Source organism: Halyomorpha halys, unplaced genomic scaffold (genome assembly GCF_000696795.3).
Source record: "Halyomorpha halys isolate HHAL.00 unplaced genomic scaffold, Hhal_1.1 Scaffold239.1, whole genome shotgun sequence".
Classification (NCBI taxonomy): Eukaryota; Metazoa; Arthropoda; class Insecta; order Hemiptera; family Pentatomidae; genus Halyomorpha; species Halyomorpha halys.
The window spans coordinates 756777-779096 of record NW_027114928.1 but is presented as its reverse complement, the minus strand read 5'-3'; the positions used below and the strand labels follow the sequence as shown (position 1 = coordinate 779096).

The 22320-nt window shown below is 30.6% G+C and overlaps 1 protein-coding gene across 3 annotated transcripts in view; it reads left to right on the top strand.

Moving 5' to 3' along the window:
- Positions 1–4362: 4362 nt before the first annotated feature.
- The window catches only part of Nup154 (nuclear pore complex protein Nup154), a 20678-nt gene continuing 2720 nt past the window's right edge, over positions 4363–22320 (top strand). The window contains exons 1-24 of one of the 3 annotated variants that reach the window (XM_067052015.1): positions 4363–4890; positions 4958–5092; positions 5465–5567; positions 6563–6726; positions 7716–7864; positions 7963–8234; positions 8918–9174; positions 9389–9529; positions 9907–10013; positions 10188–10355; positions 10848–10998; positions 11308–11492; positions 15650–15759; positions 16326–16518; positions 16607–16701; positions 16783–16879; positions 16957–17034; positions 17119–17315; positions 19395–19518; positions 20253–20500; positions 20600–20747; positions 21549–21644; positions 21774–21894; positions 22131–22241. In XM_067052015.1, coding sequence (XP_066908116.1) covers positions 4731–4890; positions 4958–5092; positions 5465–5567; positions 6563–6726; positions 7716–7864; positions 7963–8234; positions 8918–9174; positions 9389–9529; positions 9907–10013; positions 10188–10355; positions 10848–10998; positions 11308–11492; positions 15650–15759; positions 16326–16518; positions 16607–16701; positions 16783–16879; positions 16957–17034; positions 17119–17315; positions 19395–19518; positions 20253–20500; positions 20600–20747; positions 21549–21644; positions 21774–21894; positions 22131–22241 — 3610 coding nt within the window. In that variant the 5' untranslated portion in view covers positions 4363–4730. Of the gene's footprint in view, positions 4891–4957; positions 5093–5455; positions 5568–6562; positions 6727–7715; positions 7865–7962; positions 8235–8917; positions 9175–9388; positions 9530–9906; positions 10014–10187; positions 10356–10847; positions 10999–11307; positions 11493–15649; positions 15760–16325; positions 16519–16606; positions 16702–16782; positions 16880–16956; positions 17035–17118; positions 17316–19394; positions 19519–20252; positions 20501–20599; positions 20748–21548; positions 21645–21773; positions 21895–22130; positions 22242–22320 lie in introns of all 3 variants that reach the window. The other 2 variants (XM_014419482.3, XM_014419480.3) reach the window with 2 other exon arrangements.

Genomic DNA, 22320 nt, shown 5'->3' with positions numbered 1-22320 from the left:
TTTTCTTTTTACATCTCTTTATTTGTATTTTCTTTAATATTTCTTTTGTTATCTATTTGTTACTATTACCCTTTACATTTACTATTTACTACCTTTAATTTTTCTTATTATATCTTACTTTATTACATTTTATACACCTGTTATTTTACACTTATGTGTAATTTTTGTTTTCCTTATGTAACTATGTGTTTGTATCTTTTTTAGCCCTGAAGAAGCCCTGCAATGTGGGGCGAAACGTTGGCTCATTAAAATAGTATATTTCTACTATTTGAGTTTTTTTGACCGCACCCGGACCATATTCCTTTCAATAATATTTAAGAACCAATATTAATACTTTTTAGCTTACTTCTTGGTGCAAAATTATAAAATATATTTAATTATAAGTAGATCAGTATTTGATAAAATTGATTTAGGTTGAGATACATTGTAACTCTGATTAAAAATTGAAAAGAAATAATTAGAACTAGAATTGTGACCCACATCCTATTTCTCGATTTATAAATACTCATCTACTCATTTTAAGTAAATGTTCGCAAAATAAGACATTTAAATTGGTCTTAAGACAGATAAGGAAGGATTTGCTCTAATTGTTTTGGCACTATTATCTTATGTCGGTGGTGTGATCAGTGTGTTAACTGAATCCACTCTCAACAACACATGGCTGGAAGAATTTACTACCAGGTTTACGACAATGAAAAAACTTCTGGGAAACTCCTATATCTATCTACACAAGTGAGTAAATATAAAAAAAAAATAAATGGAATACCGAAGTCTTCCTAACAATGTCAATATGAACCATTGCCAAGGAGTAGTCCTAGAAAAAATACATTAGTTAATGTTTCATGAAAGTGGTATTCCCTTCAAAAATTTAATTATAACTAAGATTTTACTAAAACCCTCCTCTTCATGGCTCATAGATAGGGTTTGACAGGTTTTCCTGAAAAAAGTCTATTTTTAACGAGCGTTATTGAGAGCATATTTGCTTTGTGGGCTGGAGCTATTGCTATTTCTTTATATGCTCGAACGAAATCTATGGTAGAGAAAACGTTTGGTTCTCAAGAATGCTGGCACAATCGTGGATGTTTGACAGGCAAGTAACAGTGGAATACTGGCACAGTAGCATTTATTAACCCCTAGTTACCACAACTTCTGCACTCATCTTTCACTTTTTTTGAATAAGTAGGTGTGCTGGACCAAGGATTGTTGAAAATTCTGCAAAAGCCTAGTGGGATCATTCAATAAACACCTCTTTAACTGCTTTCAATGCATCAAAAGGTATACATACATCTTGGTCCAGAAGATTGGTGGGCCCATGTTGGCAATAAAATGTTTAATTATAAGGAAAAGTTGAGTTGCATGTCTCATGTTGTTATAATTCTTTATCAGCTAACCTATTGATATTTTCATACCAGTAGGGTGATGTAGCATTCAGTTCAGGATACTAATGGCATGACAGTAGTTGAACTTGAATAAATTTAAAAGACATTTTATCGATAAAGTATCTACAGCACAAGTCGAGATTGGGGCCAAGGTGAGTGAGGAAGTCAGACCCTCAAACAGGGCTTTGGAAGTTTGCAATTGTCAAGTTGAGTGAGAATTTCATATTGAGTCAATAATAAAGATTTAAGGTACGGTGTCCATAAAATAGTACTGCTGGATTATTTCTGGAAAAAAAAAACGATTTTAGAACAGTCTCTAAGAAGCCAGAAACCAGTGTTTCTGTTAATAACTTCTTCTGGGTGATAGTATTAATATGACAGATTCAATGAAACTCGGAAATCAAACTTTGAGGAGCTTTCAATAACAGACGACAGGATAGGCCGTGGCGACAACAGGTCGTCACAGATTACCGGCTTATGAGTTTTCATGAGGAAAAAAAGAACAATGAGGCTGAAATCGATAACTGATGAAATGTGTGATGATATCGAGATGGGTTGGTTGTTAAGTACAATCAAGACGTTTGATTTATGCAGAACGAGTAAATTTTTCCCTTCCAGAATTCATTTATGCCAAAACTTCTCTTGATTGTACTTTGAAGAGGCTTCTCTTTAATTGTTCTTTTGAGAGGATTCTCTTAATTGTACTTTTAAGAGGCTTCTCTTAATTGTGCATTTATTAATGAAATTCTATCACTTCATTGCTGTGAGAAATTGAATAGTACGGATAAGTTGATACTACAATCGGAATATATGTTGTTTTTGTCTGAATATACCATAAGATTTGGTCGAACTAAAATTATGAGGAGAAGATAATTGGAGATGCAGTCAATAAAGAACGCAAATAAGTAAAAACGTATTCAATAGTGCCTACGTTTTGACCAAAATTCCAAGTCTTCATCGAGACTAAGAAGAAAAAGCAAGATTACAACCATAATGAATAAGAGGAAATACAGAATAATTAAAAAATAAGAAAACAACATTCATTATAGATTAAATCCTGGACGAAACGTTAGCGCTAATAAATAATTTGTTATTTATTTGTGTTCTTCACTGACCGCATCCCCAACCATCTCCTCATATATATTATCCACGGCTAACTATCTGTTCATCATGTTCAACTAAATTGTTTATTTTATAACCTATTTTACCAAAAACGTCTGTTTTAAGAACTGATTTGGAGGATAGCCAGCTTAGTTGTTGTATCCACATTTGGTTCATAACATCAGAAAGAAATTAAGAATGATAGCCGTTAAGGATTTAATTTCTCTTAATAATTACGAGATTTTTCTTTTCACCCAATAGTACAACAGCTAATACACATGTTTTCTTTATAACTTCCTCACATCTTTTTACTATTACCTCTTTTAGCTTCTTGTTGTAGGTATTATTAAAACATCGTCTTGTTAATTAAGATTAAGAGGTCCATAATCTAATCTAGAATCTATACTTGTCATGGTTTATTAAAATTTGGTCCTCTTTCCGCCGGCGAATTATTCAGCCATTCACAGTTCCATCGGACGTCCAGGCTTAAGGTTTTTACATTACATTTACGTTGGGAAACATAACGAGCGGATCGCCATAAGGTTATTCATTGGTCCATCAATTTATGGTAGAGTTTATGGGGCAGCACGAACATAGACGGGAGGGTTGTCCAGGCTTGAGTTTTGGGACTTGATGGCACTTGGAGCAAGGATTAATGGGGACTAGGATTTGTGGCATTATCAACGTATAACATATAGATTTACTGAGCCTTGTGTTATTAAAATATGCAATCTCAAAAAGAAAGAAACAATACCATCCAAGTTCATAGGTATGGACAATCATAAAAATGTTTATAATGTATAAAAAAAACATCCATGATGTCCCAACACTTTTTTATTATCTTCACACGTTATTTCACACGTACGTTTCAGCCATTCTTGCCATTTTCAAGGACCTTATTCACACTATCACAGCCAAAGATAGTTTATCACATTCTTGCTAGCCATCATGCCTTTGTCAATTTTTATTATTAGTCAATTACCTATTATTTTCACGGTTGCACTTATTACAATAATTAGTTTACAATTTCTATTTCACCTAATCACTATATTGACACTATCGAGTGTAACTGTGAAAATAATTGGTAATTAACTAATGATAAAAATTGACAAAGGCATAATGGCCTGTAATAATGTGATAAACAATGTTTGGTTGTGATATTGTGAATAAGATCCTTGAAAATGGCTGAAGCGTAGGTGTGTAAAGATAATAAAAAAAGTGTTGAGGCTATATGGATATTTTTGCTATAACTAATAAACAAGTCAGTTTCTAACAAGAATTTTCATTATATATAAAAATGTTTCTTAGAGACTGTATTCCTATAAACACAAATTGCTGAATGTTGGTTTTTATAGGCAAAACATCGATTTGTGAATCACGAATTTGGCGAATTCTATATTTTATTATTAAAATATTTATTAATATAGCCTTATTAAAACTCAAAATTAAAATAAGCCTACTATTTCATGTACATACATACTATTTCATGTACAGCCTACTGTTTCATATAAAGCTTGCTTATTAATGTTATCTTTTTACATATAGAGTAGTTAAATTTATTTTTAAACAAAAACTATATGATAGCCTTTCTTTTTTAAAAGTTTTTGTAAAATCAGAGTTTATCCTTTCCACCTGAAATATTACATAAATTAAAGCTTTTAAAGCTATATATTAAGTACGAGGAGAAGATAAGATAAGATAAGTCCCTGATGAAGGCCTGAAATCTAGGTCGAAACGTCGGCACAAATAAATAAGTTTTGTTTATTTATATATTTCTGCTGACCGCACCCCCGATCATCTTTTCCTCATATTAATCTACGATCAGCTAACAACTCATTACAAAAAAAAAGAATTATATTCTACTCACGAAAACCTCTTTGTCCTAAGACTTGGTAAGCGGTCAGATTTTTATTTAACTTTAAAAGATCTCTTCACAATGTTTCAAGTAATATTTCGTTTGGTCTTTTAGATGTGTTTTCAGTTATGGATCTAAAAAATGTAACTATTTAATGCAAAGGGATTTTAAAATAATGTCCTACATAAATGAGAAATGGCGCGAAACAATGATAGTAACCCGGTGTAACCTTAAGTATGCTTGTTTATTACTGATATTTTGAGTTTCTTATGAAGTCTGAGTCATTGACCGCTATTTTTTGGCTGCTGAATGAAAAACATCACGTTATAACTAATCTTCGGGACTGTACCTGCAATATTTTTATTTCATCCCGTGTATCTGTGTAAATAACAATTATGAATCTTAGTTTGAGTAATTATGAAAGAGTTCCACCTCTGGACTGTTATCAGCCCTCAGGGAATCTTTTAGATTTGGCTGATCGGATGTTAGAAAAATTTACTGTTGAAGATAACAATTTACCTCAACTGCTGGACAGACTTCAAATCACTTGTGAAAGTAAGTAATTTACATATACTATGTTATATTTATTCGCAATCTCTGTTCATTAATAAATTATTTTTAGGTGGAACAACATCGAGTGGAACAAAGGACACTGATTATATCAATAATGTAGACTCTAGTTATTTATCTCAAATATCTCAATTCAGATTGATAAACAAGATACCACTGCCTCAAGAAATATCTGACCAGTTCAGCAGTATCCTTTAGCTCAACTTAAATTACCTACTGAAAAATTCATTGTTCAGTTTATTTGGTTTAGTGTTATATTCAGTTAATTAATTGGTAATATGTGCAGACTTTAAAAGTTTATACAATAATGTTGAAATCAGAAATTTTCAGATTTTATGGAACCAATTTAGTATGAAAACTGCATAATTAATTAATAATAATAAATTTTAGTCAGTTTAGCGTTTCCCAAATGTTTTTGTGGTTTTTGAAACCCTACTTATTTGAATTTCCTATTTGTCAATCATAAATCTTGAAATTGTAATTGTCAGTCCTTATTCATCTTCATATTAAATCAAAAGAAATAAAAAAAAAAACCTTAACCTGCTCTTAGCTCTCGCAGCTGGATCGTCAGGAGATACAACTACCATGGGAATGTTTCCAGACATTAATCGAGCCTGGATGGCAGTTGAAAGTGATATATACTTGTGGAACTTTGAATCAGGGTAATATTGATAATTAAGTTAAATTTATTTAGTAAATTAAACTAAGGAAATCTATTTAAATCCCATAAAATGACAACTTGTGTCATATGGTTAAACACTTGGGCTTATGCTTGGAATAGCTGCTATACATTGTTTTGACATTTATATTTTTATTTTATTGACATTTTCTTTTATTATTTATCAGTTATGTTATTAAGCAATTGTTAAATAAAAGCTACCGTAAAACAATTGTAGAAGATCTTGTTTTATTATTATAAATGTATTCAAACATTTATTACAGCCAGAAAATTAGGTATTTTGGAGCATTCTAATCAGAGTTCTATTCTATATACATTTTTTAAATAATAACAAGGCTAGACGAACATGGAAGTCCCTTGAGTAATTGAACTGTGCTATAGAAAGAAAAGGTGGGAGCTTAGTTAACTGAACCACTATGACAGAGTATTTATTATTAATAAATCATCAGAATCTACTTTTATAGAATGCATTGACTGATTGAAATAAACTTACTTTTTCCAGAAAATCATGTTTTCCATCTCCCATGCGTCATTAATACCTTGACCACCAACTATGATATGACTCATTGTTTACTTGCCATATTTGTGCAGCTACAATAAAATTCATAACCGCACTAATATGCCAAATAAGAAAACTAAACTTTTTAGTTTTTTAAGTAGTGATTCAAATGAATTCGGTTATCACCTGATTTTTAAGTTTATCCACTAATTAGTTGGTTACCTTTTTTTCATATTTATTAGATGTTTGTTTTCAGAATTAGATTAATATTTAATTTTCAAAAATTGGATTATTATTTGTTTCTGAGAAAATGATCATGTTTATGTGTAACCAAACAGATAAGTGGACTATTCAGAAGTAAAATCTTCAATCAGTCTAATACAATTTTTAATTAAAGTTATTAAATAAACATAAAGACATTAGAACTTCTATTAAGTGGTCATTGTATTAAAATAACAGAAAATTATATTTTGTTGCAGAGGCGATGTGGCATACTTTGATGGTTTAAGTGACCCAATAGTGAGTGTTGGCCTAATAGCTCCCAGACCTGGAGTTTTTCAGAGTTTTATTAGTCATCTTCTTATTCTTACCACGCCTGTAGAAATAACTGTTCTTGGAGTTATTTTGGCTTCTTCAAATGATCGTAAGCGTTTATTTACTATCCTCATTTCCTCTAAATTTGTACAATTTCATTTTATTTTTTGTTACTTATAATAATTATTATTAATTAATAATTATATCAGCCCAACAACTGCAGTGGCCTGGTTTGGCTTGACCATACCATCAAAGTAAGGACTACACCTCTGGCAATAGTAAGCCTTAATAACAAAAAAGATGCCAGAATTGCTCTTTGGTGGTTCAAGAAGTAGCAATTGATGCCTTAGAAATCCCCAAGCAATGAAAACTCCAAAAATAAGAGTACTCATTAAAATTTTAACAGTTTTTGGAACAGAGCTAATTTTTATATTGTGGACTGTTTGGTAAAGACAGAGCAGACAATTTTTGAAGGAAGGTACCCAAAATTTTCAATTAATTTTCCTTCTTCTGTTCTGCTAAAAATACTTACCTGAGAACCATTTTCTACCATCCTCAACAAGACTATACTAAAAAAAGTGGCAGGAAAGCAATGCAAAATTTTAAGACGAAAGTGCTGAATCATGACTAACGAGGGCTTTTTCACCTGTTAACTGATTTCAGTGTTGAAAATATTTCTAAATGTGAATTCACTGTTTTTAACCTTTCCTTTGTACTTCTATATAAATGCATGACAAATTTACTTACATAAGTAAACAGTAAAGTACATTCGAAAATTGTGATGTGAACAAGGCTATTTTACAGAGTGAAGTACGATTCATTGTCAGTTAAACGTGGAAAAACTTTTCTTCTTCCAATATTGGCAGGCTTTGGCCGAATTGAGCCATCTGATAAGCTTTTACTCCTCCTAGAACAATCCTTCCTCATAGCGTAATTTCATATTATAGAGAGGATTGGCCATTCAATGAAACGAATACTAATCAGGATAGGTTGAATCTGTTGCCTTCTTAATTATTATTATTTTTCCTTCACTTTGTGTAAATTATTTCTTTGTTAAATGGTACACATTGTGTTATCGGGAATGGTTTATTCTCTTAGGAAAAGTTGGTGATGAATTGCAGCTCACACCAGATACCATTTACACTTTATCCACTGATGGTGTTCCTATAAGGGTCATTAGAGGCACAAAGAATGGACGAATATTTCTTGGAGGAAAAGATGGAAACCTTTATGAATTAGTTTACAGGGTGAGAAAAACAAATAAAATATATTTGTAATTTTGTTTCTATTGTAAATTCTTCTATAGTATGAAAAATTATTAAATCTATTTTATTTTTGAGTGTAGAAAGAAATGAGCTGGGGTGGTAAGAGAGCTTGGAAAGTAAATCATACTAAGGCTATTCTGTCCTATCTTGTTCCAACATTTGTATCAGGAGCATTTTCAGAAGAAGATCAGATAACAGAAATAACTGTCGATGAATCCCGAAATATTCTTTATACACTTTCGATAAAAGGATCCATTGAAGTTTTTGATCTTGGCAGAAATGGAGATACAACTTGTAGAGTTGCATCTCTTCATCATTCTTTTATCAACCGTAGTACTGTCGATCTAATTAGGTAAGTTTCTGATTATTACAGATTATAATAATAACAACATACATATTAGCTATCAGTAAAAAAAAAGTGATACCCAGCCTTGGTATGCTTCTAAACTAAAAAAACTATCCATCTTCTTATTTATTTGAAAAAAGCTGGCTAGTACTATTTTTACAATACAAAGCTGAAGAATATAATTTACATCTGAAAACTAATTAAAAAATTTTTAAAAAAAGTTATTATCTGTACCTGATAACCTCATTGCATGACTCTAAAGCTTGCGTACCTTAGTGCTAAATGAAAAAATAATTATGTTGTCCCATATAAATAATTATATTACTTCAAGGACAAGTCAACCCTTTTTTCTACTTCTTAAGATTTTTATTACAGTGGAGTCCGAGCTAGTTTTAGCTTGAAAGGTCCACTGCAATAAGGAATTTCAAAGTAAAAATGGGTTTAAATTTGTCTTGAAATAATATAACATTATAACTTTGAAAAAATTAATAGACATTTATTTTTGTAAGTTAATTAATAATTTAAAAATAAATTAATAAATAATTTAAGCATACTTATTTTAGATAATGATGTTACATTTACTATATGATTGTTTTTATGTTTCTATAAGCTTGGTATTCTGATATACCTGATTTATTTTAAGAAATGAACCGTGATAATATTGACTACTAGATTAATTTGTAGGGTAGGAAATCATTTTATTTCAGGAATTTAACTCCTCCAGAGGTTAGTCGAGTAGTGAGCCTTTGCCCTATTTCTGAAAATGATTCTCCACATTTTGGAGTTGTCGGTGTTACAGAAAATGGAATTCGATTATATTTTACTACGGGAAGCCCACCTAGACCATCTACATTGTCACTTCTGCACGCTAGGCTGCCCCCTGGACATGCTCCTAACACAGCAAATGTGAGGATTGGCCGAGTAGCTATGGCTATTCATAAATCAGGTAGAAAGATCATAAACCTTTTTAAATTTTCATAACTCTTAAGTTTTTCTGTAAAAAAAAAAGTTTATTAATTATTATTAGAAAGTTTATTATATTATAGAAAAAAATTAATAAATAATAATTAAGCAATGTGATGTATTGGTGGATGCCTCTAGAAGGTTATTAATTTCTTATCAAAGACTGTTGCTGACACAGAATTTGTTTTTATTGATAGGTACTTTTATTATGGTATCATCTATGGGCGACTATTCACCTGATCGGTTGTGGTGCTTTACTATGGATGGTTTATCTGCTTTGAAATTACCCTTAACAGAATTTGTCTTTACAAATCCTCAAAATGCTTCAATTGCTATAGGTAAATAAGAGTTTTATTATTATATAAATTTATATTTGTGTTTAATAATCAATCCTATTTTTTAACTCTAATGTGTATATTTTTGCTTAATTTAATTTTGAAAGTTAATGTAGTACATCCTAGAGCTGTCTGCCATTAGGGTGTATCCACCACATTATAATAGTGGATATGTCCTTATTGCATCAAGTCCTCTATAGATAGTGATTTCAACATTTTTCAGATGTTATGAAATATCATTCATAATATTATTAGTTAAAGATATTTTGTTACTTTTAAGAAGAAACATAACTTGGATGGAATTTTTTTTTTTTTTACTAATTTAAAATACTATTGATAATATTTGCATTTCTGTCATATATTTAATGCTTTTTTTTCAGCTGAATCACGGGAAAATATGAGCTTGACTGATCGTGGATTACATGGACACTTCCTGGTTTACCAACAAAATTATCCTCAGGATAGGTTTATTATTTTAAGTCAACAGGTATGCATCTAGATAATTTTTGTCTAACTTGATCAAGAATACTACTTAATAATTTTTTGATTGCTAATAAATATCTTTTCTTTTGTGATGTTCATCAGCATCAATATTTAGATTGAATAGTTTTTAATTTTTTCTTAGATTTGAAAATGAATTCATCAACCTATTCTGTTTTAGGGTACAGATATTTATGAAAAGTTGAGACCTGTGGACATATTTGGTGAACTAATGCGAGAGAAAGGTGGGCCAGACTGTGAAGAAGTGAAACAGTTCTTTGCTCAACATGGTTCAGATCAAGCATGTGCGATGGCCCTTATACTTGCATGTGATCAAACTAATCAACACGTTAGTATTAATTTCTTTCTTTCTAGTTAACATTAATCAATTGATAACTTGGGGCTTGGAAGGAGTCATTCTAGAGGGCTATACTTTAGATTTTTTTATTTTTGGATTAGAGATTGGAAATAAATTTGGAGATACTTGATTTATGAGGTTTACATTCAATTCAAGACATTTAGTATACAAGTCTTTGATTGAAAATTTGAAAATCCAAAGACAATAGAAACATGAATTTATTTCAATTTCGAAATCATAGTAAATGTTTCCAGTTTGGGGAAAAAAAAATTATAACGTCTTATTTGAAATATGAACTTACAAATGTAGCAATTTGATTATCACTATTTTACTTGCAATGTAATTTTCCTTATAAAGCCCTTTATAATTGTTTTCAAAATCGCTGTGTTGAATGATTTTTAATAGTTATAGTAATTTATTTATTTTTTTCTTCCATATTTTTATTTTCTATTATCTTTATCTGTTCATGTTTTTTCCTTCTAGATGGCTGAATGGGCAACACGTGCATTTTTTCTTTATGGAGGTGACCCTAAATATGTTCTACAAACCATACAGCAACCTATACAATCTATACAACCACCAACAATTGCTAACCCTCTTCAACAGAGCATACTGCATCATACATTACCTTTAGGTAGAATTGTTTTATTCCAATTTATTCATTTTAATATAAATTGATTGTGTATTCAGGTTTTAATTCATCCGTGATAATCACCATAATGAAATATTTCAGTAAATTATATTTATCTTAAATTATAAAAATAAGTAACCTTAGAATGAATAAAGTTGAGTCTTATTCTGTGAATTTGGAACCTATAAAAGTGAACATTCCCATACCAGATCTTGAACAGTCAATTATGAAATAAGTGCTGAGGTGCTGACCTAACATGCAATTTTAAAAAGTATGCTGACAATCAATCTAATAATGCTCTTTTCTTTTCAGGTTTCAAACCTGGTACTGTTAGCACTCCTTTAGGAGAGAAGCAAGCTCAACCTTCAAGAAGTATTGAAACTTATGGGGTATCAATGTCATCTAAGCACAATGGGCTCTACCTTTTCCTCAGCCGGATGCTTAGACCAGTTTGGTTAAGAAGAGTTTTAGATGTCAATTACAATAAAAAACCTATTGTAGGGAAATCATATTTTATTTATTTAATAATTTGATTATTTGTTACTTAATTCAATTATAACACAATATATTTTATTTCTCACTAATGAAGTTAGTATGAAGAATTCATGTAGGCAGTGGATAAAAAAATAATGTCCTGAGAACGCAAAATTTTGGCTTGTATTTTTGTTTTAGACAACAAATAACAAATCCAGTTCCGTGTCTGTATTATGTTTGGACTTGATACCTATTATTTATTCAGTTTAACATAATTTTTAGGAATTGTGCTAGTTGGTATCTAGATGGTCCTGTATCGATTTTATCAAATTCTATCTATTATTTTTGACTTGACATTTGCAAATGTATTTTATTTAGCATTTAAATTTCGAAAACAGCTCATCTGATCTGCACTGAAGTTTGAGGAAAGATGAGGATTGATCTAAAAATGGTCTAGCATCAATTTTATCAGGTATTGTCGCTTATGCATAAGCAGAAATATTTTCTAAATAGGCTCATCTGACTAGATTACATTCTCAAACTACAAATCATTGATCTTGAAATAAAGGTTATTATATTCCTAATAAAAATTGTAAGGAATCTCACTTTGCTTATGTAGTTGGCAAACAACTAAATGATGTTTAATAAGGTTTGAGAAAGCTTAAAATTTTCTTTCAATTGCCGTGTGAGTTATATTTATAAACACATGTAAAGAAACATCATATTAACTTTGATGGTATTTGGCAAAGATCTGATTACTGTAATTTTCATAGGCTTCTTGACATGAGGCTATTACCCATAGGAATGAACAAGTAGCCATAAACATCAATCAATCCGTAAAATCGTTGCCATGTGCCCTAAGTGAGAACAATGGGCAACACAGGTGCTTTGAATACCACTCAGAAGGGCCGCACTATCATGTTATTGTAAACAAGTATGATATATATACAATGTGCTTAAAACAGCTGGGCTTAGCTTGTAATATACAAAATATTCTTTCTATTTTGTTTCGTTAAAGAATCTTTTTTTCAGTGTATCAGTTTTCTATCCGTTTTCTGTTTTAATGTATTTAAAAACTATAAACCATTCCTATAAAAAATTTAATTATTGGATTTTCCCCTAACTATCTATTCAGTAATATATTTCTTTATTTAATGATAATCTAAAAAAGTATACTTGTATCATCTCAAAATTTGTTGATTACAATCGGCTTTTTGATTAGATTATTAAATTTCAAGTCATCTTATTAAATATTCATTGAAAAAAAATTGCTTTTAAGATTCTGGAAAAATAAATGATTTTGTATGTTTCATCGAACAGATTATTACATCTCTCATTACTTGATGAACTCTTCAACATGAATGACATAGCATTGGATAACCTACCTTAATCATGCAAAATGTGGAATCAAAAAATCACTTTGAAACACACCAAGAATTTGGTTGACCATGTTGGTTTTACGAACATTGCCAGTTGAAGTAAAGGTTGTTGGAGACATAAGTGGGTGTCTCTGTTCTGCTAACACTAACGTGTTACAGGCAGAAGGTAGTAAGAGGTAACTAGAGGAACTTCACAGGGCGTGTGTTCTGCAGGGTTTTTTTTTCGGCCAAGACTCCCATTGGAGTCCTATACTGCCTAACCATGGTTGGGGGTCAAAGTTCTTCATTTTGTGGGACCGCCACGCAATGAAAAAAGTCAATGTCCCAGGCCGGATTCGAACCGGCAACGCCAATAGACATCAAATTGGTAAGACTGTGTCTTAACCACTGAGCTATGGGCGGCCCTTCTGCAGGGTTATGTTGTCTCCTTACACTCATTATTGGTCCTTGATGTGCCGTAACCATGTTGTATGCAATCCTTACTTAACACTTTGTGAAGAGCAAGGAAAGCTGATAAAACTAAACAGTTTTTGGTTGAAGATGATAGCAGATCTGGAGGCAATAGATAACTTGGAGGGAAAGGATCATTTTAAAATTTATTGTGAAAAAACATTGTGGAAGATGTTGTTTTCTCCTCTATTGAGGGATATTGATTCCCAGACCCCTCCACTTTTTTTTTTTTTGAATGTATGGCTGGTAAAATCACCAATGAAATTTAACCATTCCGATTGGTGGGACTTAAGGTATTTTGTGCTAATAACACTAAATCCTGATAACTTATATTAACTTTCTGCCTTAACATGTTTATGGGCTAGAGAAATTAGTTAACATTTTATCACCAATAAAATATAAACAAGAATTTTTTTTTAATTTATTTGAAAAAATAAATATACTTTTTCTACATTATCCACTTGAATAAAAAATTTGCCCATCTTATTATAGGTTTTTTAACACTGTCATTATACAAAGAATTAGACAGTATTATAAACTATTTGTAAATATAGACCTATACTCCTGCATTATTTTAGCAATATTTGCTTTATGTCTCTATAACTGCCCCCAAACATATGAAAATCCCATTACAAGAGAACCTAAGTTTTAAGTTATATAGTGCTTAATTGTTTCTGTGTGATTTTTTAGTTGCCATTTCTGTAGTTTGGTATTACTTTCGTGAAAGAATATACTTGCCTATTGTCAATTTATTTTCCATTTGGTAAGTAACATACCCACCCCCTATTTGTTGCTCTCTGTTCATACTGAAAGTTTATAAAAAAAAGAGCTCTTATAATCCTACAGAATTTTCCCCCCTACAGAGTTTTGATTTTGATTTTTTTTTGTCCTATTACATAATAGCCTTATTAGTGTTAATTTTATTGGTTTGATAGATAGATCATCATAGATCTCTTAGTCGTTCAACAACCCTTCCCTTCTGACCAGGGAGCTGCACACACCCCTTTTGAGAGAGCGCAAGGAGCAGAAGTTGATATATGTGATCTAATTAAACCATTAATAGTAATTATTATTATTATTGGCGTGACAGACCATGGAGGTCCAAGGCCACTTGCGATGTACTAGGGAAATACATCGAGTGTTTCTTGACCTATGGTTTTCATAGGGATGGGTTTTCACTTCTACGCCTATTTTTGGTGAGTGCCACCCACATGCTAATGGGTCTCACAAATGCCTGGGAGAGGCTGTGAGTGAGTATTGTGTAATGATATGCTGGAAAAAAATCCCAGGTAGGGCTGGGGACTCGAACTCACAACCTTTGAGTTGATAGATAGGCGCGTTACCACGCTGCTACCATCACCCCCTTTTAGAAGGATTAGATCCATTTAAAAATTTGTAATGTTTCATCTGAGGAAGAAATTGATATTATTCATTATAGTTATCAGTAACTTCCTGATGTTTTGAGCAAGTTATTTCCTACCCTTGTCTTTGTCTCAATACTAATGAACAATTTGAGTACTGTTTATAATCCAACAAATATATAGTTTCTTAATAGAGTATGAATGAAATTTCAATCATGAAACAATTTTAAGTTCCAACCATGGCGGTATAGATAGGGTTATGATGCTTTCCATTTTGTTTTGAATTCTCAATTATGAATTGGCTAAGAATACTTAAATATATGACTTGATATTCATTAAAATATTTTTAGATGGCAAATTTCAGTCAATCCAGTTTAAGCTGGAAAGTTTTTTTATATTTAATCCTGCTCTCCGTTATTATAAAATCACCATCTTGTTCTTGGTCTCTCACCTGACTTCTTATCAACTGCTTTAGTTTTCTTGATTGCCTTTTTTTTATTCTTTGTTGGTGGATTAAAACTAGTTTTGATAATTTTTTTTTTTTTTATTACATCTTCAAAACAAATTAAAATAATTTAACTATATTCATAAATCCTATTATTTTGTAATAATATTCATTTGTTTGATGTTAACACGGGTTTGGCATCCAATAAACTTCATGCCATACTTACTAGAAGACAGACAACTGATTTTTGTTTCGGTCCAGAAATTTGTTTTTTACCGAGTTAATTTTATTCTCCCATTATATTGCTTTGATCCCTGGATTTCATTGAAATATTTGTTAATAATACTTGTTTGGTGTTAGTTTACTTAGTTATTTCGTTTCATTTTTCTAGAAAAGCTTATAACAAATATTGCATTGTTCCCTTTATCTTTTTTTTTTTTTTATATCCCACTCCCAAATTAAGCATTTTTCTAGTTTTTCATTTTACATTCATATTGTTTGGTGCTTATTTAAAAAATTTGTTTATTTAAATTTTTTTTTTCTAGTATTTGCCAACTATTACTTGTGAAGAACTTAGTTTAAAGACAGTTCAACTGTATGAGCTTCGTTCATTTCTTGCAAGATACACTTTAAGCTCATCAGATGTCGGCACCAGGTACTTTACATTAATTCAATTTAACATTGTTTTAAAAATAAAGACATATTGATATAAAATAGACCATTTGGATTAATACATTGACTGTCAATTACGTAATAGCTGTTAGTGAAAATACAGAATTACTCATAGTCAGCACACTAGGCTAACTAGAATGCTAGCTATGAGTCAGCAGTTAAAGTGTTAATGAACTCTTAGTTATAATTCAATCATTGCAATCTTATTATTATTAGGTTTTTGATTATTCTGGAAACAAAATATCTCCTAATTATAATTCAAATATATTTCTCTCTGTTATTAAGCTTTGAGGATTTCATGAATCACTTTTAAAAGAATGAATTGATAATAGTTGTGTTCCAATGTTAGAGTTTTGGAGGTCTTCGCAATAAATTTTGAAAAATTATAATGAACATACGATTGACTTTTTTTTTTTTACTTACAATCAATAAAATTATAAATTATGCTCTTTTTAATTGTTTCAAAAAAATAAATTATAATTTTTATTAAGAGGTTTATCATTTTCTTGCACAACACATAAATAGTATTTACATAGTTTCAATGTAAAGTTTACAGCCAACCAGCAATACAACTGTAGTTTCTCCAAGTGGTCAACGCACTCGTTTACAAGAAGCTCTCATCCAAGAAAAAGCATCACTTGATGCATTGAGGAATTTTGTTGAGCGAATCACCCAAGTTTTCTCTCTTTGGAAGTTGTTATGTGATCATGAATTGCCTCTGATTGTGGAATCTCTTTCTCCGGTATTTTTCAAAGCTTATTTCAATGTTCATTTTCATCCTGTATGATTTATCTTTAACACAAAAACATCTTCTTTTTTTTTTTTTATAGGAAAGTCAAGACCAATTAATACACATTACATTTAGAGAACTTATACTTAAAGGAGAAGATTTATGCCATGAGCTTATTTCAAAATTAGTCAGTTTGTATGTAAATATTTAATCTCTTAACCAAATATTGCCTTTAATTATTTTTAAAAATATTTAATTTTTGTAAATGTATTGTAGGTATTTGAATGATAACGCTTCTGTTGATCCAATCAGTTCAAAACTGAGGGAAGTGTGCCCTCTTCTTTATAAAAATGAAGACGCAACTTGTACAAAAGTAATTTTATATTGTAATTTATTCTATTTTTTTTTCTTTTTAAAGTAACAAAACGTTTAACCTTTTCATAATTACAGGTGAATGAAATTCTTCAAATGGCGTTAGATGAAATTGATGAAGAAGCCAAGTTAAACCTGTTACGTTCAGCAATTGATGTAATAAAATAAGTATACATATATGTATTTACTACGCCATTAAATATTAATTCATTGCTGAGCAATTTTTAATTTCTTTTTCAGCTTTGTAAAAATGTATCCCCAAATGTTGATATCGATTCAGTATGCAAGAGTTTAGTCAAATGTGGCTATTATGATGGAGTTTTAGAAATGTGCCAGGATGTTGCTAGCAAGTCTGATTCAAATTTACTGGCTTCAAAGTTTATAGCCAGAGGTAGGCCTGTAGAAGATGTAGAAGGAAGTAAGGCATTTGAAGCCAGGTAAATAGTCACATGATTCGTATTATTTTATATTGAAATTAATAAATATAATTAATTCAGTTGATTTTACTTCATATAAAATTTATGTTCCGGTAAATAGGTGTATTAGATTCATCATAAAATTTATTTATTTTTTAAATATATCTATGTATTTTAGAGATCAGCCAGCCATGGTGTGCATTGACTCTCTTTTCCTAAAGAGGACCTACTGCGGTTTTCTTGTTTTATGAAACAAGATTTGGTATTATTAATGTATAAAAAATAAGTTTTAATTAAAAAATAGCATTTTTTTTTTTTTTTTGTACTGTGGCTTAACTCTACTGGCAGGTCTTGGCCTTCTCTCACTGCTTACTCCAATTGTCATGGTCTTGTGCTATATTGTGAAAAATATTTTTGTTTACAAAATAAAAAAAAAATTTATAATTTAATTTAACTATTTTTTATTTTGGCTACTGCTACCTTACAAATATTATTTAAGTTGTTATTAGTTGATAGTGATATATATATTTTTATTTTTTAAGACCTATCTGTAGGTTTTTATTTGTTCAACTATATTTACTATTTTTATATTTACTCTTGTAAATTAAAAATATTGACAAGGAGCTAGTGACATTACTGGTTCAGCAACGTGACATATTAGGACTAAAGTACCAAACCAATGTTTTCTTTTTTCTTGATAACATCCATTGTTGCTCTAAGAGCCCCCTTATTTAGTTCCTCTTTAGGATGACTTTATTTTTATGCATTTTAATGCTTTATTTTTTTTTTAAACAATGATAATACATTGGATAAGTGATTATTAAATTATTAAAATCAGTTTGGGAAATAAACAATGCCATATTACATTGAGAATTGAAGTTGTTATGGATCTGAGGCTGCTGTAGGCAAGTGTGTTAATGCATTACCTTAGCAACCTCAAAATAGCAGTGGCGCCAGGTTGATTCCTATCTTTTATTTTGTTTATGCCCCAAAAAATGAAAACTTCACCTTCCCAGAATTGTGTGTAATAGACAGGAACGGGTTAAAACAAAAAAAAAAGTGTATCTCTCTTTTTACTTTATTTTTTTCTTAAAAATCATAAACTATTGGAAATAAAAACATATTTTAAAGGTGAGAAAGCATGTCCAAAAAGTAAGAATAATTAATTTTTTTGTATGTTGTGGGTAAAACAAATGACTGGATATTGTAATTATATATGTTACTTATTTTTTCACATAATCGCCTTCCTGTTCAATGTAGGTTGTAAGTCGTGGTACAAGCTTTTTACATCCTCCTCATAGACCTCTTTTATCATCTCCTTCGTTCATTTCAAGACCTCTTGTTTCACCTCTTCGTCAGTTCAAGAGTTTTATCCACCCATGTGAATATTCAGGAAGGTAAAAACATGAAAATCTAAAGGCGCCAAGTCAAGGGAGTAAGCAGGGTGATTCAACATGTCCCAAGCAAATGAGTTCAAAAGTACCTTGGTGGTATTGGCCAATGCTCTTGGAACTAATATTGAGCACCATTTTCAATATCCCTGCATTTCTGTTACAAAGATCTGAAAAATTGTTGGAAACATAAGATACATTTCCTCCATTGTCAATTTTTGGTCTTTACAAAATGTCTCCTGAATTATTTACACCAACTCTTTGGTCATGAATATTCGTTCTTCCTTTATTTAGTTCATGACACCATTTGAATATGTTCATAACTCCTTCATCATAAATATTCTTGATCCTTGGAAACATTTCAACTGGAGTTTTTCCTTCTGTGAGAAGAAACCTTATAAAGTGCACACCTCAAACTTGGTGGGATATTTTATTGACATATTTCACTGAAAAAACATTGCAAGACAAGTTTTAGTCCTGACATGGGTTTCCAGTGCTTATTATATTAAGAAGAGCCTCTCCCACTACTCCTCAGTGTTGCCAACTTTAAAAACAAATCACAAAATATGACAACCCCACAGTTCTATTACTTTCTGGACCTGTCTTGTATTATAAAGTTAATATTTGTTGTTACTCGTTTGGAAGTCAATACGCATTGGTTCATTCCTTTCTTAAGTAGATAAATTTTTATGATTTTTTTTTTTTTCAGACATAAGGCCTACCAACAGATAGTTCATTTATTAGACTTCCTATACCAACAATGCCAATTGGGTGGTAATAATATTCCTCCCCTCTTTGGAAGTGCTGACTTATCTTCTCACTCTCAAAAAATTGTAAGTAGCGATGTACTATAAATTGTAATAACTTTTGCATAATTAAGGAGTGGTTGGATAGAAGGAACAGACTAGGTGTGAACATTCAGATAGCTCCATCATTGAGCCCTAGTTTCTACTCAATTGAGATCGTTTAAATGCTAATTTATTGGCTCAACATTAGCAACCGTGTAGATTATTTTGTTGTGAATGATCTTTATTTTTTTATTATTATTTTTTTAAAATGGTAAACACTTAATACAATAGGTCTTGCCATGCCTCAATTCATAACTTAGCCTGTTTTGAATTTTTTTTTATTTTGTTTTTTCTCTCATGGTAAAACTAGTGCATATTTTCAAAATTCATATACAACCATAGATAGACCATATAAATTTTATGGAATTATGTCTGAAGTTGTTCATTTCAATACTTATCATAAATTCAGATGATGGTTGAATTGATAATGTCTATCTAGCTATGAAAGAAAGGCTTAAATTAATATTGATATTGCAGGACTATTTGGTTGAGATGATGTAATGTGAATAGTATGAAAGAATTATCTTTGGTTATAATGTGTCGTACTTACGTGTGACATCAAATTTTCTGTGCGAAAGGTGTGTTTTTTATTTTTGTTTAATAGTTTCCTGTAATAATGCTTAATTATTATATATTTTATTGTTTTATTCAATTATGGAGTCATATGTTAACTGTATGCTTAGCATGGATAATTTGCAACAAGTTTTTTTTTATTCCAGTTGGAGGCTACTCTTGAAAAATGTTTGTCAGTTGAAGATGAAACTTGCCACATAGTAGTTTATGATTGGCTTGTGAGCCGAGAACTCCAAGCATCGCTTGTTTCATTAGGTAGGCCTTCAGTAGAGAGATTTCTCTCACGTTATCCTGTTGATAGCTCTCTCAGGGATCTTTTATGGCAATATCACGAAAAATCTGGGAATCATGCTGCTGCTGCTCAAATATTATACAAGATTGCTACTGCCCCTGGGTAATCCTTATTTCATTATTATTTTAGTTCATATGTATTTAATCACATAGTGATTCAAATTTGTAATTAATTTATATTTATTTATTTTTTGTTGAACAGTGAATTTATAACTCTCCATCAACGATTAACATATCTTGGAAAGGCTGTTATGTGTATGCGAAGTGATGGAGTGGGATGTGCATCACATTTAGGTGTATTTCTCCATGAATTAGAAGATTTAGTACATGTTGCTCGAGTACAGAAGCAGGTAAATCTTCTGTTATTAAAGATTGTTTTATAAGTAAATGGTGGCCAAGAAACCCTGTAATGCATTTATTATAACATATTACAATTTCTTTTAACTGACTCAAAGAAGATTGTTGTGATTTTGATATGAATATTACACGTACCTCCAACCAATCTAGAGGTTGACTTGCCAGAGAGAGGGGAGGATGATTTTTTAGGGGGAGTGGAAATAGTCTAAAGTTTTATTCTAAATTGAAAGGATTTTTGTGGGAGTGAGAAATAGGCGATGTAACAATTGTTCCAAAATTGGTCATTAAAGATATATGAAGGAAAGCATTATATCTCTGTTTGTTTTTTTTTAACCATAAGACCAAGAGAACTTATAATTTTAAGTGGAAGTTTTTCAATTCATGATGTTTTGTAATTTTGATGGGTAATGATATAAGGAGAGGTATTTTGGGAAAAATTTAATGGAGAGAGAAAACTGACAAGGATTTTAGTAAGGGGAAATAATTAAGGAAAAATTGTTAAAAACTATTGAATTATAAGTTTTGTTATTAATTGAGGCACTGTTATGGTTTTTATCAGGATCAATTTTCTAATTTAGTTAATTTTAAGGGAAGAGGTGTAGGGTTTGTTTGAATAGATAATCTTTCATTCCTGATTGGGATATAGAGTTGTCAGGATTTTTCATTATTAGGGAATAAACAATAGGGAGTAAATAATCAATTTTTTAACAAAACAAACTATAACAAAATAACTTGTATTAAAGATTATATCAATAATTACTACTTAAGGTTTGTTAATTTTTTTTTCCCTTTAGATTCTGGAAAGGATTACCTCGATGCCCGATGCAAGTGACATTAATGTACAGGATGCTTGCAGGAAGCTTAATGCTAATTTGCTTTCAATTACTGAGGTAATTAATATGCCAATCAAATTATTGCATTAGTTTTTATTTGAACTCTTAAGTTCAAAAAGGCTATGTTTTTAATATATTTATTATTAAGATATTTAACTTTTTTTTTAAATTTTTCATATGTTTTAGCTCTATGAATCTTTTGCTGAACCTTTTGGACTTTGGGAACAGAAATTAGCCATTTTAGATTGCGCTGGTCATGATGATAAAGAACTTATAAATTCTATTTGGGATAATATAATACTAAAAGGTAGGTAGACAATTTTAGTATCTATTGTTATAAATCAGAAAATTACTTTCTGTTTTTGATTAATTAAATTATTTTATTTGGGAAAAACCATAATAATATTGAAGGAACCAGTGTTACGGTTAAGAAGAAATAAAAAAATAGTTAAGAACTATGACCTATCCAAATTCACATATGGTCAACCATCTAGATATATAATAATAATATTTCCATGTAATAATATTATCAATCTTTTTCAGAGCTTGATCAATGCAATTCAAGAGACCCATCTGGGCAAATGGTTGTACTAGTGTCGAAAGTTAGATCATTAGGTCTTCAGTTCGGTATTCAGTCCCCATGTTTTCCTATTGGTAAGTAATAATTAATTCACCTTAAAACATATTTCGACTATTCAATTATAATTAATATGTTATAATTATAATAATGTTT